Here is a 16,784-nt window from a genome sequence, read left to right as displayed (position 1 = left end):
TATTTCACTGAAATACTCAACTTGCTTCTCTATTCCCCAACGTGTGTGTCGTCTATTCTCTTAGAGCATGCACGTCGGTAGTGTCCTACCGTGTCTTAATTGTGCCAAAGACACCATGTGTCAGAACAAGCACGATATTTCATATTTTCGGAGTGTCCTTCAATGGCAATTGTTGCCCTGCACAACACCGATGTTTTTGTGTTTTACAGGATTTTAAAATTAATATAAAATTACAATTTGACCTTAAAATGTGTTATATATTAATGTAAAAGATGGGGTATATTATAGATTTAGTGAGACCTCTTTTAAAGTTTTTAGTGGGTAATATGAATATTTAGAAAATGTAATTTAATTGTTTTTTTTATTTTTTTTGAGAGATATAGTTGAATTGTTTAAATAATTGTAAAATAATTGACATAGGCTATGTTTGGTAAAAACAGCGAATAGCTTATAAGCTAGCTGATAGCTGATGGCTGATAGCTTATAGCGGATAGCTGATAGCTGATGACTTATAGCTGATAAGCTAATTAAAGTGTTTGGTAGAATTAGTGGTTCAACTAGCTGATAAATATAAAATGACATAAAAGGACATTCCTGATTCGTAATAAAATCTATATTAACTAATAGTATTTTAGATATTTGAAAAATTCTTGTTTTTTAAAAAAAAAAATGGTAATTTAACTATTTATATATTATTAAATTAGTTTCTTTTTTTCCATAAAATTTTATTTTGAATTATTTTTCATTTCAGTTTTTATACTTTATAGAAAATTAAAGTGTAAAGTTTTATTTTAAATCAAAATACAAAATAATATACCCATAAGAAAAAAAAAGTGCTAAAGGAAAAAAACAAAGATGCATATATATTGAAGGGACAAGTTGTATATATATACGACGATAACATTTTTTTTAGAAAAATAAATTGCTATAAAAAAAAATCGTATATTAATTTGAAGTGTCCACTCGATATTGTACGTTAAGGTAATAGCCTCATTTTGTTTTAAATTATATAAGTAATATTATCATTATTAAAGGTAAAAGTGGATTTTAATTAAAACAATAAGGGTAAAACTGGAATTAAAAGTGAGACGCTATAAGCTATAAGCTCAAACGCTACTTGAAGTAGCTTCTGAAAAATAGCTTATAAGCTCCTGAAATAAGTTATAAACTTGTTGTAAAAAAGCGTTACCAAACAAAGTTTTTTCTCTCAAACAAGTTTATAAGCTATCAGTTATAAGCTCTTTTTTGGGTGCTACCAAACAAACCTCGTTCATTCAAGTTCTTCAAAAGGGAAAAATAAGGGTATTGTTTAGTTTTATTAAAAATAAAAGGGTATTGTTTAGTTGAAGCGTACATTGGGTAAGGGACAAGGTCAAGCCAAAGGGAAAAAATTATAGAGCAAGAGCTTAGGGTTTTCCATATCTCAATCTTCATCTTTGATTTCTCAGGTGACCATTCTTCTTAATATTTAATTTTAAATTGCAAGTTAACTCGTTAAATTTTACAATTCGTCATCTTATTTTGGTGCTCATCGTTTTTTTTTTTCAATGCGTACTTGTCGTTCTGTTGTTGCTATAAAATTCAATAATAGACCTGTTTTGCAATTGAAGTTGTTGTTGGAGTATGTGACAAAGTATGTTACAATGAGATTTGTAAAGCTATTGATTACAAGTGTTTTCATGTTGTGTTTAACATTATTGATTTGTTAAGATTTTTGTTTTATGTAAACCAGTTTGGGAATTATCTATTAGAGCCTGACAAACCAGTTTTTAAACGGGAATTCGTTCTTGAACTGGTTGTTTAATCTGTTTCTCACAAACTCCACCAGTTTTGGACTGATTTTAAAACCAGCAGCTCTATTTGGTTTGGGTTGAAGAAAATCACGTTTCGTTCTGATTAAATTCTGGTTCAGTTCAGCCTGAATCAGTTTTTCTGCCAAACCAAACCATGATCAGTCCTACATAAACGAAAATAACCTTTTCTCGAACAAAATAATATCTTTCAATCGAAAAACGACAAATTGAAAAGTGTCCATTTTCTTTGGCAGGTTGTGAATTGGGCGTTGAGTGATGATGGATGGCCTATTTGATTCTGCGGTGAATTTCGAGGAGGATTATTTGAAGGAAGGCTATGATGAAGGCTACAGCCATGGCCTCGTTGCTGGCAAGGACGAGGGGAAGCAGGTTGGGCTCAAAATTGGTTTTGAGGTTGGTGAGGAACTTGGCTTCTACAGCGGCTGTATCCACATCTGGACATCTGCCATACAGATCGATCCGACATGCTTCTCCTTTCGAGCCAAAACTGCCATCGCCCAGATGAAGGACTTGATTCATAAATACCCTTTGATGGATCCGGAAGATCTACAAGTACAAGAGATCATGGATAGCCTGAGGCTCAAGTTCAAGATGATTTGTTCTTCACTGCATGTCAAGCTTCACTATAAGGGCTATCCTGCTGAGGCCAATGACACTCAATTTTGAACCACATTTTGGCTTTTACTATGTTTCCAAAACGGGAAGAGATCCTCTCCACTGCAGTTTTTGTCCAGTGAAATCTCAACCCCGTGTTTTTCTTGTAATCAGTGCAGTTCTAATCATTAAAAAGAAATGAATGGTATGGATGTGCACTTGACCTCCTCTAGTGAAAACTTCACATGAGAGAATCCATGCCCGGTGAAAAAAAAGTTAGGGTTGAGTTATACAATGGTTAAAGTTGGATATGTAAGTTGCAGTATTGAGTACTTAACCTTAGGTATGATTAATATTTATGGTTCATGTTTATAACATATTGACCTCTTAGCTCTATCCTGTTGGATAAAAACAGAATGAAATTGTTACTTCTTTCAAATACATACTTAGAGATAATTTCTGCACATCTGAATTTTGAAATCAAATGCTGCCTTATTTTTTGTGCGTATTTTCGAAACATGTAAGTTGTAGAAAAACAAAAAGGTAAGAAATGGATAGAAATAAATGGTGTCACATAGGTGTCTATATTTTGATATTTCAAATAACACGAATCTATTTAAAGAATTTCAGATTAGTAGCCATATTGAATTATATTTTTGACTTTTGTATATTGTTACATACTGAAATAATCAGAAGCAAGCCTAAAGGTTGCTGATGGCATTTGATCCAGGGAACATCGACAGAAAGGGATTTTATTTACGGTAACCGGGAATAATAGATTCTTCAAGCTTTCCACTTTGAATCCTGCCATATAACTATTAGGTTGCTGCAACAAAAGATGTGTTCAAAGATTTTCAAGCTTACATGTTTTTCCAAAGTCAAAGCAGATACACGAGATACGACATCGACAATGTTAAAAATTTAAAAGATGAATTAATTGAATGTAATCACATGTCGGTATAAAACCTCACCTCGTCATCATCTTCAAGGTCGTTGTCGTTCATCAAGGTTTGTAAAGGGTCGGGTTGTTGTGTTACATTCAGATCTTTCTGGATAGTTGATGGTGGCTCTGGTTCTCATATTGTTAAGTTTTGTGATCTATGTTTTGGATTGTGGTATTGCCTCCACCACGCCGAAAGGTGGGATAGTTTAGGTAGGTGTTGGCGTAGCCGCTCTACCTTGACTGTGAAACCAGTTTGGGTTTGGGTTCCCTACTCCCGTTTGGATCCGTCTAAAATAAAGAGTGAATACCTTTTTTGTTGTTGCAAAAAGTGAATATCATTTTAGCATCAAGAAAAACTACAAGAATAAATAAACGAAAATCATTTAATCCTTTAAATAAAATGGAGACAATTTGTCCCCATGAGCATAGCTCAGTTGACCGGGACATGCATTGTTATATGCAGAGGCTGGAGTTCGAACCCCGGATACCCCATTTATTCACCTTGAAAAAGGTGAATTCTAGCCACTAGACTACCGACTAAAAAAATAAAATAAATGGAAAAAATTTAGTCTTACCTAAAAACTACTATCATATAAAAGGGACAATTATATTTCTAACAATCAAAACGAGATAATTTTTTTTAGGGGGGGATAAAACGTGATAATTTTATGAGGATAATTAAAAAGAGACAAATTTTCTCTATAATAAAAAGTGGTAATAAGCCCCTTTCAAAAAAATTGGTAAATTTGCTCCAAAAAAAAAATGGTAATAAGTCCATTAACAATTTATTCTTCAATAAAGTGTCTATTTTTGGGGTATATGCAATGGAATGAAGCTTCATAATTAAAATATTACCATGTCATCTTTATTTTTTATTTCATCTCTGTATTATGTTTTATTTCACTGAAATACTCAACTTGCTTCTCTATTCCCCAACGTGTGTGTCGTCTATTCTCTTAGAGCATGCACGTCGGTAGTTTCCTACCGTGTCTTAATTGTGCCAAAGACACCATGTGTCAGAACAAGCACGATATTTCATATTTTCGGAGTGTCCTTCAATGGCAATTGTTGCCCTGCACAACACCGATGTTTTTGTGTTTTACAGGATTTTAAAATTAATATAAAATTACAATTTGACCTTAAAATGTGTTATATATTAATGTAAAAGATGGGGTATATTATAGATTTAGTGAGACCTCTTTTAAAGTTTTTAGTGGGTAATATGAATATTTAGAAAATGTAATTTAATTGTTTTTTTTTTATTTTTTTGAGAGATATAGTTGAATTGTTTAAATAATTGTAAAATAATTGACCTAGGCTCTGTTTGGTAAAAACAGCGAATAGCTTATAAGCTAGCTGATAGCTGATGACTGATAACTTAGCGGATAGCTGATGACTTATAGTTGATAAGCTAATTAAAGTGTTTGGTAAAATTAGTAGTTCAACTAGCTGATAAATATAAAATGACATAAAAGGACATTCATGATTCGTAATAAAATCTATATAACTAATAGTATTTTAGATATTTGAAAAATTCTTGTTTTTTAAAAAAAAATTGGTAATTTAAGTATTTATATATTATTAAATTAGTTTCTTTCTTTCCCTAAAATTTTATTTTGAATTATTTTTCATTTCAGTTTTTATACTTTATAGAAAATTAAAGTGTAAAGTTTTATTTTAAATCAAAATACAAAATAATATACCCATAAGAAAAAAAAAGTGCTAAAGGAAAAAAACAAAGATGCATATATATTGAAGGGACAAGTTGTATATATATACGACGATAACATTTTTTTTAGAAAAATAAATTGCTATAAAAAAAATCGTATATTAATTTGAAGTGTCCACTCGATATTGTACGTTAAGGTAATAGCCTCATTTTGTTTTAAATTATATAAGTAATATTATCAATACTAAAGGTAAAAGTGGATTTTAATTAAAACAATAAGGGTAAAACTGGAATTAAAAGTGAGACACTATAAGCTATATGTAACGCCCTCCTTTTTATTTAATTATTTTTATTAAGTTAGAGTCTATTTATGTGATTTATTTATTTATATGAGGTGTTAGTATTTTATTATGTGGCATTATTCTATTATTTATTAGAATATGAGAATTATTAGTGTAACTAGAATTGGAGGTTAGAATAGAAAGAAGAATAAATTATTGGGCCTAAATAGATTTAGGAAGAGTGTTAGAATATGAAAATTATTAGTGTAACTAGAATTGGAGGTTAGAATAGAAAGAAGAATAAATTATTGGGCCTAAATAGATTTAGGAAGAGTGATTAGTATTATAAATAAGGAAGCTTAGGTTAGAAAGAGTTTTTACGTTAAACCGCTTTTTGGAAAAGATGAGAACAAGGAGAGAAGAGAAGAGGAGAACTCAGAGAGGGAACCCTAGGAACGAAGAACGCTGCTGCTGATTCAGGAATTAATCTAAGGTGAGGGCGAGACTATCTTGCATTAATATTAAGTTGTTAAATCATTAGATTGCATCTAACAAGTTGGGGAAAGTTTGTGAGAATTTGAGAATTAGGGTTTAGAGAGAGATTTGATGATTAGATGATGAAAACTTGTTGAATTGATGTATAAATTATGTACAGACCTTAGATAATCCATATGATGATTATTGGAAGTAGTTTTGAGGTTAACACCATGAGATTAGGTGAAACTTGAAGAAAATCTGCATTCTGCCCGAATTTTGATATTAAAACTGGTAATGATCGGTGCAGAATTGGTCTTAGGTGTAAACACGAAAGTTGTAGGTATGGATGTTAGCTTTCTAATGTCGTTGGTCTCACGTCAAAACGATTTATAGAACTTGAGTTATGGTCAAATTACTGCACGTAGGTCACAGTGAATTTTTATCGACTTTCAGCACAACTTTTCCTAATTTAAAATGAAGACCGGTATTGATCGGTACAGAATTGGTCTTAGGCGTAAACATGAAAGTTTTAGATAATTTTGTTAGCTTTCTAGTGGCTTTGGTTTGACGTGAAAATGATGTTTGGTCTTTGAGTTATGATGAAAATACTATAGGGAGGTCTTAGCGAAATTGTACGGTGACAACCTTCTCTGTTTCATGTTTTTGCGTTTTGTTCATATGTTTCTGTTTTGAATTGATCTTTGTTGTAAACATGAAAGTTGTTGATATTTGTGATATCTTTCCAATAGCTTTGGTTTGACATGAAAATATGTTGTGGATAATTTATTATGTTTTTACAAAGATACATAGTGAATTATTGTTGATGTTTAAATACGATGTTATATGAAGTTGTTTATGATTGATGAATATGATGTTTTAAGATGTTGTCTATTATCATTTGATATTGTTATATAATGATATGACATGAATTATTTATGTGATCCATATGTTGTCAAGATATTAAGATGTTAAGACGTTAAGATGATAAGAGTTGTTAAGTCGTCAAGTCGTTATGAAGTCTTCAAGTTATTAAGATGTTATGTTCTCAAGATATCAAGATGTTAGGATGTCATAGATGTTCATGAAGTTGTCTAAGTTGTAGGAAGTTGAGTCCATTGCATACTCATATACGTTGGTTGGGGGCTTGATGCTCTGGAATGCTTAGTCATTCACACGATTGGTTGGGAGCTTGATGCTCTGAAGAGGCTATTTACGCTCATATAAGTTGGTTGGGAGCTTGATGCTCTGAAGAGCCTATTTACGCTCATATAAGTTGGTTGGGAGCTTGATGCTCTGTATTGGTACCAAATGCATTTGCATATCAAGAAGTTTTAAGATGATTTAAGATGTGAAGTTGTCGAGTTGTCAAGTTGTTAAGTTGTCAAGATGCTAAGATGATTTGAGATGTTAAGAGTTACATAGTCGAGTTGAGTCGCATTGTCGAGTTAAGTGAGTTTTGATTATGAAATTTGATTGTGATTTGATGATTATGATTTAATGATGATGGTTGTTTATGAAGTTGATTATGAACTTGATTATGAAGTTGTTTTCGATAAATGCTATGTTTTGATAATGATACTTATGTGAATTATATGATGATGCTTACGATTATATTTGGTGTTAGATATTGATGCTTATGATCATGATTTAAGATAAGATGTTTTATGAATAATAATTGAGATTACTTGATGAAGTATATGACTAATGTAGGAAGGATAATGACACTAGTTAAGGAAGTTTAAGTTATTAGATATGATTAATGAATTATAAGATGTTTAAGTTGTTGAATGTACTTTATATGATTTATATGCTTAATATTATTGTTTGAGAAATCTCACCCCTCTGCTTGGAAATGTTGCTCTTCGTATGGGTAACTTGCAGGTAACCAGGATTAGTTGCGGTCGTGAGTGGACTCCTCACAAGTGTGTCTTAGGTGCTCTGATACGTAACGGGATGGGATTATGTCTTCTATTTCTATTCCTTACGTATTACTTAAGGATTTTTATGAATAAATGTTGAACAAGACTTATGAGATTTTTATGTTGAGGCCTGCGTGCCAAAGATTATTTTTATTGTTGAACTAATTTCCGCTGCGAAGTTTTGAATTACTTATGTTAAATGATTTTGAAGAATAAATTGTTATTTATTCAGTTTATGAATTTTTAAGAAGTGTAGCATTCCGTTTAAAGTTGAAAAACTCTGATTTATTTATGAAATTTTTACGTTGGGAAAACGGGGTGTTACACTATAAGCTCAAACGCTACTTGAAGTAGTTTCTGAAAAATAGCATATAAACTCCTGAAATAAGTTATAAACTTGTTGTAAAAGAGCGTTACCAAACATAGTTTTTTTTCTCAGACAAGTTTATAAGCTATCAGCTATAAGCTCTTTTTTGGATGCTACCAAACAAACCTCATCTATGAAGCCCCGATACCTGACACGATACCGATACGATACGATACTGATACGGCGATGCGGGAAAATTTTCAAAATTCCCGATACGATACGGCCTCGATACGTTATTAAAAAATTAAATTTAAAATTAATAGTATAAGTGCACAATGTATAAACATAACTAAAAATGATAATAAACAAACATTCAAATTAATGAAAATGATCAAAACAAGTGACAATTACATATTTTTTCCGCACAAATTAGATAGAATATAGCTAAACATCATTAGTACCATCCAAAGAGAACATCATAAGTGCTATATAAAAAAAAAGAACATCTTTGTCTAATGTTGACTACTTAACAGTTAACACTAATTTATATCGAAAACAAACAGCAGAAGAAACATAACATTAGAGAGAAGAGAAACAGAGTAGAATTCAATCAGTGGTAATGGTTAGAAGAGAGAATAGCTATTGCTATGTGGTGACGAGAAACCCTATTTTTTTAGGTTAGAAGAGACAATATGATTTTGATAGTGCTGCCAGACTTGTAGTTTTATTTCTTATTATTTTATTTTATTTTATTTTTTTAAAGGAAATATGTAAGACAGAAGTATAGGTGTCGGAGTATAAGTAAGTTGTGTCGAAATACAAGTTAGTCGCATCCGACACGTATCGGTCATTTTTTTCCTTCAAAAAATAAATAAGAACTGCCCGATACTTCTCCGATACGCGTATCGGGACGTATCCGACACGTATCGGTCATTGTTTTTCAAAAAAATAAATATTAATTGCCCGATACTTTTCCGATACGCGTATCGAGACGTATCGGGGCGTATCGGTATCGGATACGTGTCGGATACGATACTTCACCATTTTTGGAGTATCGGGGCTTGAGAGAACCTCATTCATTCAAGTTCTTCAAAAGGGGAAAATAAGGGTATTGTTTAGTTTTATTCAAAAAAAAAAAAAAAAGGGTATTGTTTAGTTGAAGCGTACATTGGGTAAGGGACAAGGTCAAGCCAAAGGGAAAAAATTATAGAGCAAGAGCTTAGGGTTTTCCATATCTCAATCTTCATCTTTGATTTCTCAGGTGACCATTCTTCTTAATATTTAATTTTAAATTGCAAGTTAACTCGTTAAATTTTACAATTCGTCATCTTATTTTGGTGCTCATCGTTTTTTTTTTTCAATGCGTACTTGTCGTTCTGTTGTTGCTATAAAATTCAATAATAGACCTGTTTTGCAATTGAAGTTGTTGTTGGAGTATGTGACAAAGTATGTTACAATGAGATTTGTAAAGCTATTTATTACAAGTGTTTTCATGTTGTGTTTAACATTATTGATTTGTTAAGGTTTTTGTTTTATGTAAACCAGTTTGGGAATTATCTATTAGAGCCTGACAAACCAGTTTTTAAACGGGAATTCGTTCTTGAACTGGTTGTTTAATCTGGTTCTCACAAACTCCACCAGTTTTGGACTGATTTTAAAACCAGCAGCTCTATTTGGTTTGGGTTGAAGAAAATCACGTTTCGTTCTGATTAAATTCTGGTTCAGTTCAGCCTGAATCAGTTTTTCTGCCAAACCAAACCATGATCAGTCCTACATAAACGAAAATAACCTTTTCTCGAACAAAATAATATCTTTCAATCGAAAAACGACAAATTGAAAAGTGTCCATTTTCTTTGGCAGGTTGTGAATTGGGCGTTGAGTGATGATGGATGGCCTATTTGATTCTGCGGTGAATTTCGAGGAGGATTATTTGAAGGAAGGCTATGATGAAGGCTACAGCCATGGCCTCGTTGCTGGCAAGGACGAGGGGAAGCAGGTTGGGCTCAAAATCGGTTTTGAGGTTGGTGAGGAACTTGGCTTCTACAGCGGCTGTATCCACATCTGGACATCTGCCATACAGATCGATCCGACATGCTTCTCCTTTCGGGCCAAAACTGCCATCGCCCAGATGAAGGACTTGATTCAAAAATACCCTTTGATGGATCCGGAAGATCTACAAGTACAAGAGATCATGGATAGCCTGAGGCTCAAGTTCAAGATGATTTGTTCTTCACTGCATGTCAAGCTTCACTATAAGGGCTATCCTGCTGAGGCCAATGACACTCAATTTTGAACCACATTTTGGCTTTTACTATGTTTCCAAAACGGGAAGAGATCCTCTCCACTGCAGTTTTTGTCCAGTGAAATCTCAACCCCGTGTTTTTCTTGTAATCAGTGCAGTTCTAATCATTAAAAAGAAATGAATGGTATGGATGTGCACTTGACCTCCTCTAGTGAAAACTTCACATGAGAGAATCCATGCCCGGTGAAAAAAAAGTAAGGGTTGAGTTATACAATGGTTAAAGTTGGATATGTAAGTTGCAGTATTGAGTACTTAACCTTAGGTATGATTAATATTTATGGTTCATGTTTATAACATATTGACCTCTTAGCTCTATCCTGTTGGATAAAAACAGAATGAAATTGTTACTTCTTTCAAATACATACTTAGAGATAATTTCTGCACATCTGAATTTTGAAATCAAATGCTGCCTTATTTTTTGTGCGTATTTTCGAAACATGTAAGTTGTAGAAAAACAAAAAGGTAAGAAATGGATAGAAATAAATGGTGTCACATAGGTGTCTATATTTTGATATTTCAAATAACACGAATCTATTTAAAGAATTTCAGATTAGTAGCCATATTGAATTATATTTTTGACTTTTGTATATTGTTACATACTGAAATAATCAGAAGCAAGCCTAAAGGTTGCTGATGGCATTTGATCCAGGGAACATCGACAGAAAGGGATTTTATTTACGGTAACCGGGAATAATAGATTCTTCAAGCTTTCCACTTTGAATCCTGCCATATAACTATTAGGTTGCTGCAACAAAAGATGTGTTCAAAGATTTTCAAGCTTACATGTTTTTCCAAAGTCAAAGCAGATACACGAGATACGACATCGACAATGTTAAAAATTTAAAAGATGAATTAATTGAATGTAATCACATGTCGGTATAAAACCCCTGACATGCCTTTCATTAGAAGTTCGGTGCTAGAGAGCTTAGAAAGAAGGGATCTTCGTATGCAATCCAATTCGATGTAAACTGCCAATGCTTTCTCACCCTACACTTCATCAAATTCATCTATCACAAGCCACATGGAACCTTAAGATCAACACTGCATTGCCACAGTCTGGCTTTTTTTTACTTGCAGAAGCCAAGTTGAGCATTCTGACACTGGTAATAATCATACCAATAACATTTGGTTATCTAATCTACCCATAAGTTTTTTTTTTTTTTTTTTAGGTTTTGTGTTGATCTTGTGTTCACATATTTCGGTTTGATTTTGCAGAAAGAGGTCAATTAAATGTGTATGATATTAATATTAATAAGAGAGACTATGGTATCCCAGCTTACTTGAGATTAAACATTAAACGTGTCGATTCTCCGGGTGATTTAATCCTCCTCTTTAGCAACAAAGTAAATTTCTTCCAATTGATTTTTCATTGAAAATTGCGGGTGTTACATGAATTTTTCATTCAAAATTGTGGATTTTACATGAGTCCTCTCTAACACTTGATGCTCGTCTATCGTTAGCTTTGTAGCACCAACACTTCTGATAGAAGACGTGTTTGGTGTCTGATACCTCTCATATTTTTTTTTTAAAATTATTATGTGTTAGTGTCGTATCTATGTTCGTACTTTATAGATCATTAGTGCTTAAACAAACACACTATTACAGATTTGTTCTTTGAATTGACCATGTCACAAACACAATGTTCCATATTTGGTTTTTTTAGTGCTTAAACAAACACAATATTACAGATATGCTATTAGAATTGACCATGTTACAAATACAATGTTCCAAATTTGTTTTTTGAATTGACCATGATAATGTATATAAAAGTGCTTGTTGAATTTCTCCTTCAATTTGAATCGAAGTCCAAGTACATTCTATAAGCATTTCTATCAGAAGAGTAATAGCCTTCAACCAAACAGTCAACATGAAATCCATGCTTCTTGTACAGATTCAGCGCAGGGGTCCTCAACGGATCGACATGAAGCATTATCCGCGAAACTTTTCTTGTTCTGCATTTCTCGATTGCCGCTTTCAGTAGAACCTCTCCGTGTCCTTGCCTCCTCCATTGCTCCTTCACTACAGAAGAACCAAAACATCCCATATTACATACCCATATTGTGAGCAACAAACAAATTAATGGATTCAATACAAGCATTTCATTAGTTGGGAGTTGCACAATTTGTTGAATTATTATTTATTCCCTTATATTAAAGATAGTTAATCATCATAGCCTAAATGACAATGTCGATATTGTTAGGTTGGACATTTCATCCAGTATGAACCCAAGACCTTTCAGTTGTGTGTGTGAATTTCATATGGTGGTTGTCACTTCATCTTCAGACTAAAAAGATAGTTAATCAATTTAGCTATGAAGTACAGATACAGACACGGACACGACACGGACAAGCCGACACAGTTAATAATTTGAAAAAAAAAATCACATAATTCAATGTAATTACAAGTGCCGGTGTCGTGTCGGTGTCGGACACGACACGTGTCTGACACTGGAACACGTCTAATCCGATGAGTGTTTGTGCTTCATATTTAGGATGTTTTAAAAGTTTAACTTTCACTAATAGGAGAGAGTAATTGTCCAACGACTAAGTTGATGTATTAAGGGGGATAACTCAACTGATTTGAGCTAAAAGTTAACGGGTTCGAGCCCTGACCCTTGCATACCAGTGTCCAAGCTTACCAACCGAGTTGAACTTACAAAAGCTAATGAATAATTTCTTAAAAGATATTATTTTAGTAAAGAAAACAAATGGAATGACGTTTTTTTAAATGTATTGATATTTTATAAATTTGAGTCACTTAGACAATTTTTCAAACAGCTTATAGGCATAAGTTGACAGCATAAGAAAGAGTGGAGTTGGAACCTGCGAGCTTGGTGATAGAAGCATACAATGAAGAAGGCCAAGAATACATGACATAACCTGCAAGTTGGGAATCAACGTGAAGATAAAGCAATCCACTGTTCTTCTTTTTGAGTTCATTTTCAAAGAAGGAAGCGAGTGATTCGTGTTTGGGAAATATCTTTCTCTCCAATTTCACTATCTCTTCCACTACTTTACCACTGTTTCTGTCAAGTTCTAAAATCTCCACATTTGCCATCACTCGTGCGTGAGTAAGCTAAATGAATTCTTTTGATTCTGTTTCTCTGCAACGGTGACAATATTTAGGGACTAAATTGATAGATTTTCATATATTTGATGGACTAAATTGACGGATTTTGTATAGTTTAAGAACTATTTAATATTCTCTCAAAAAAAAAAAAACTATTTAATATATTTTATAGTTTAAGGAGAGGTTGATTGATGAGATCAAGAGCTCATTAAGCATGTGGAAGGAAACATATAAAAAAATACATGAAAAAATGAATAAAAATTGGCCCAAAAACACTAAGTATGGGTATTTTGTGTGTTTAATCCATTTTAAAGCTTCCAAAGCTTTAAATGGAGTGTTTTGTGTGTTTATTTCGTGCAAAGGAGTGCTGAAGACAAAAGAAAAACAAAGCATTAAGAGCATTTAATCTGATGGAGGAAAGAAGGCAGAATTGAAAAAGAAAGAGACAAGACTTCAATGAGACAATGAAGGCATTTCATTTCAGCATATGAAACCACCATCATCATCAAAATCACGTCCATAATCATCAAGAGCAGCCACCCTCATTTATTGATCTGTCTTGTAACCATTTCTTATATTCATGTTAATTTACTTCAGCCATAGGAAATAATGATAGATTAATTTGGCTGAAGGAATTTTAAGAGTTATTTGCCTTTTCCTTTGTATTTCAGCAAGTGTCCCTCCTACCTATATATAGGACACGAAAATTATGAATAAAGGGAGACCATTTTGTGTGAAAAACTACACTATGTGTGTTTTTGAGCAATTGCTCTTTGGTTCTGGATTGGACCAATTTTGATCATATCAAGAATCCTTTCTTGTGGTGATCCTCAATCCCATAGACTTATCACTTTCTTGGATTAGAAGGTGTGGCGTCCCTTTCTTTTCATTCCATTTCTTCATTTTATCCACAAACTCTGTTTGGGTCAAAATTCTGTCATTTGCCTATTTTAACCCAAATATCCATTTTCCAATCTGTTTAACATTTTGAATCACATTATCAAAGCAATTTCGTGAATTTGGAGGAAAAATAACAATTTTTTGGAATATGGGACTCATCATTTGGTAATCAGAGCTCAGGTTCAAATCAGGTGTTATTTATCATTTTTCTTTCTTTCATTGTATCCTCTTTGTTTTTATTTTGTTTGAAAAAAAAAATCATCAAAAAAAAAAGTGTGGAAAAAAAAACGTAGCATTTTGAAAAGAAAAGTAAGAAGAAAAAAAAATCAAAAGTTTCAACATTTTATTTTCTTAGTGGTCCTTCATGGAAGCCAAACAAATGAATATTTTCTTTACAAGATGTCTTGTGAATGATAAAGTATGTGAGTTGTTCATTGATAGAAAATATTGGATCAACATGGCAAGCACATCAATGGTGGAGAAATGGAGACTTCCGATTCTTGAGCATCCAGATCCATATATTCTTTATAGTCTTGAGGATCCAGAATTTAAAGACATGGCTGATGTTTTGGTGACCAAACAAGTGAGATTGTTATTCAAAATTGGAGAATATGAAGATGAGGTACTATGTGACGTGGTGCCTTCCAAAACAAGAGATTTGTTACTTGGGCTTCCATGGCAGCAACAACGTCGAGCGAAGCATGACCAACACACCAACACATACACATTTTCATTTAAAAATTGTCAAATCATTATTGCACATGATAAGGTCGGTCATGATCAAATCTTGAAAAGAAGAGTGAGAAAAGAAGAAAGCGCTCTAAGGATTGAGAGAGGGATTGCTGCTATTTTTAAAACATTTGAGGAAGAGCTCCTTCAAATTCAAAATGATTATAAAAAGCGTGAAAGAGATATTGAAAAAATAGAGGATCTCATTGTAAAAGAAAGTCATGAGAAAGACTTCAAGAAGGAAAAAGAAGAGAAAAAGGTGAGTGAGAAGGTAAATGAAGAGGAAAATGTTAGGAAGTTTTGGCCTACTATTACACTAGTACCCTCATCAAAGTTGGTATGTGTAGTTAAATGTTGGGATTCTTCTAATATTTTGCAATCTCCTAACCTTCCTTCTTTAACTCATGAAGGAAACCAAGCAAATGAAGAAGTTTTTTCTCAACAAGTAGAAAACAGTCATGTTCTTTGGAAAAATGATTATGTCCCAAAATCACAAGGAGAAAAATTTCTACATAGCTCACTTCAATTTTATGCAGGTCTGGATTTGAGGTCAAATCCTCTTAAAGAGGGGAAGAATGATGAGATCAAGAGCTCATTAAGCATGTGGAAGGAAACATATAAAAAAATACATGAAAAAATGAATAAAAATTGGCCCAAAAACACTAAGTATGGGTATTTTGTGTGTTTAATCCATTTTAAAGCTTCCAAAGCTTTAAATGGAGTGTTTTGTGTGTTTATTTCGTGCAAAGGAGTGCTGAAGACAAAAGAAAAACAAAGCATTAAGAGCATTTAATCTGATGGAGGAAAGAAGGCAGAATTGAAAAAGAAAGAGACAAGACTTCAATGAGACAATGAAGGCATTTCATTTCAGCATATGAAACCACCATCATCATCAAAATCACGTCCATAATCATCAAGAGCAGCCACCCTCATTTATTGATCTGTCTTGTAACCATTTCTTATATTCATGTTAATTTACTTCAGCCATAGGAAATAATGATAGATTAATTTGGCTGAAGGAATTTTAAGAGTTATTTGCCTTTTCCTTTGTATTTCAGCAAGTGTCCCTCCTACCTATATATAGGACACGAAAATTATGAATAAAGGGAGACCATTTTGTGTGAAAAACTACACTATGTGTGTTTTTGAGCAATTGCTCTTTGGTTCTGGATTGGACCAATTTTGATCATATCAAGAATCCTTTCTTGTGGTGATCCTCAATCCCATAGACTTATCACTTTCTTGGATTAGAAGGTGTGGCGTCCCTTTCTTTTCATTCCATTTCTTCATTTTATCCACAAACTCTGTTTGGGTCAAAATTCTGTCATTTGCCTATTTTAACCCAAATATCCATTTTCCAATCTGTTTAACATTTTGAATCACATTATCAAAGCAATTTCGTGAATTTGGAGGAAAAATAACAATTTTTTGGAATATGGGACTCATCAGTTGATAATGTAGGAACATAGTTGATAGTTTAGGGACTAAATTAGTTGTTAGATTATTATTTTTCTCCTTCCTCTTAGTTTGAAATCAAATATTCAAATAAATCTGTTAAACTACTTAGCCCTATATTTAATATCTTGTAAAATTAAAACATTCAATTTTGATAAAATTATTTGTATTTTTTAATAAGAAAAAATATTTGTAATTTTCTATAATACCTGATCTCTTAATTTTATTATTTCATTCTACCTTTTTTTTTTTTACAAATTATTTCATTCTACCTATTTATCTATCTACAATAAATAATCAAATATATTATTGATAAAATAATAAG

At 32.6% G+C, this 16,784-nt stretch overlaps 3 protein-coding genes across 3 annotated transcripts; 2 read left to right on the top strand and 1 right to left on the bottom strand.

Annotated features, from left to right (window-relative positions):
* Positions 1–1,312: 1,312 nt before the first annotated feature.
* Positions 1,313–2,849, top strand: LOC146929500 (uncharacterized). Its single transcript, XM_085701396.1, has 2 exons — positions 1,313–1,448; positions 2,048–2,849. The coding sequence occupies exon 2, from the start codon at positions 2,070–2,072 to the stop codon at positions 2,478–2,480; it is 411 nt and encodes a 136-aa protein (XP_085557522.1). The 5' UTR covers positions 1,313–1,448; positions 2,048–2,069; the 3' UTR covers positions 2,481–2,849.
* Positions 2,850–9,093: 6,244 nt separating this feature from the next.
* Positions 9,094–10,695, top strand: LOC146929499 (uncharacterized). The gene is made up of 3 exons (XM_085701403.1): positions 9,094–9,112; positions 9,189–9,265; positions 9,865–10,695. Exon 3 carries the CDS (start codon positions 9,887–9,889, stop codon positions 10,295–10,297), a length of 411 nt encoding a protein of 136 aa, XP_085557529.1. The 5' UTR covers positions 9,094–9,112; positions 9,189–9,265; positions 9,865–9,886; the 3' UTR covers positions 10,298–10,695.
* A 1,187-nt stretch (positions 10,696–11,882) lies between these two features.
* Positions 11,883–13,509, bottom strand: LOC146929498 (Acyl-CoA N-acyltransferases (NAT) superfamily protein). Its single transcript, XM_085701402.1, has 2 exons — positions 13,129–13,509; positions 11,883–12,325 (listed from the first exon to the last, which is right to left on the bottom strand). The coding sequence occupies exons 1-2, from the start codon at positions 13,361–13,363 to the stop codon at positions 12,096–12,098; spliced, it is 465 nt and encodes a 154-aa protein (XP_085557528.1). The 5' UTR covers positions 13,364–13,509; the 3' UTR covers positions 11,883–12,095.
* Between the last annotated feature and the right edge of the window lie 3,275 nt (positions 13,510–16,784).

Source organism: Medicago sativa, chromosome 4, assembly GCF_051527215.1.
Source record: "Medicago sativa cultivar Bolivia chromosome 4, Bolivia_mono, whole genome shotgun sequence".
Lineage (NCBI taxonomy): Eukaryota > Viridiplantae > Streptophyta > Magnoliopsida > Fabales > Fabaceae > Medicago > Medicago sativa.
This window is presented reverse-complemented; position numbering and strand designations above follow the sequence as displayed.

Coding starts and splice junctions, on each gene's coding strand:
- LOC146929500 (XM_085701396.1), top strand. CDS start 2,070: ATGATGGATGGCCTATTTGATTCTGCGGTGAATTTCGAGGAGGATTAT.
- LOC146929499 (XM_085701403.1), top strand. CDS start 9,887: ATGATGGATGGCCTATTTGATTCTGCGGTGAATTTCGAGGAGGATTAT.
- LOC146929498 (XM_085701402.1), bottom strand. CDS start 13,363: ATGGCAAATGTGGAGATTTTAGAACTTGACAGAAACAGTGGTAAAGTA. Junction 12,326..13,128: donor TTCTATCACCAAGCTCGCAG/GTTCCAACTCCA, acceptor GTTCTTCTGTAG/TGAAGGAGCAATGGAGGAGG.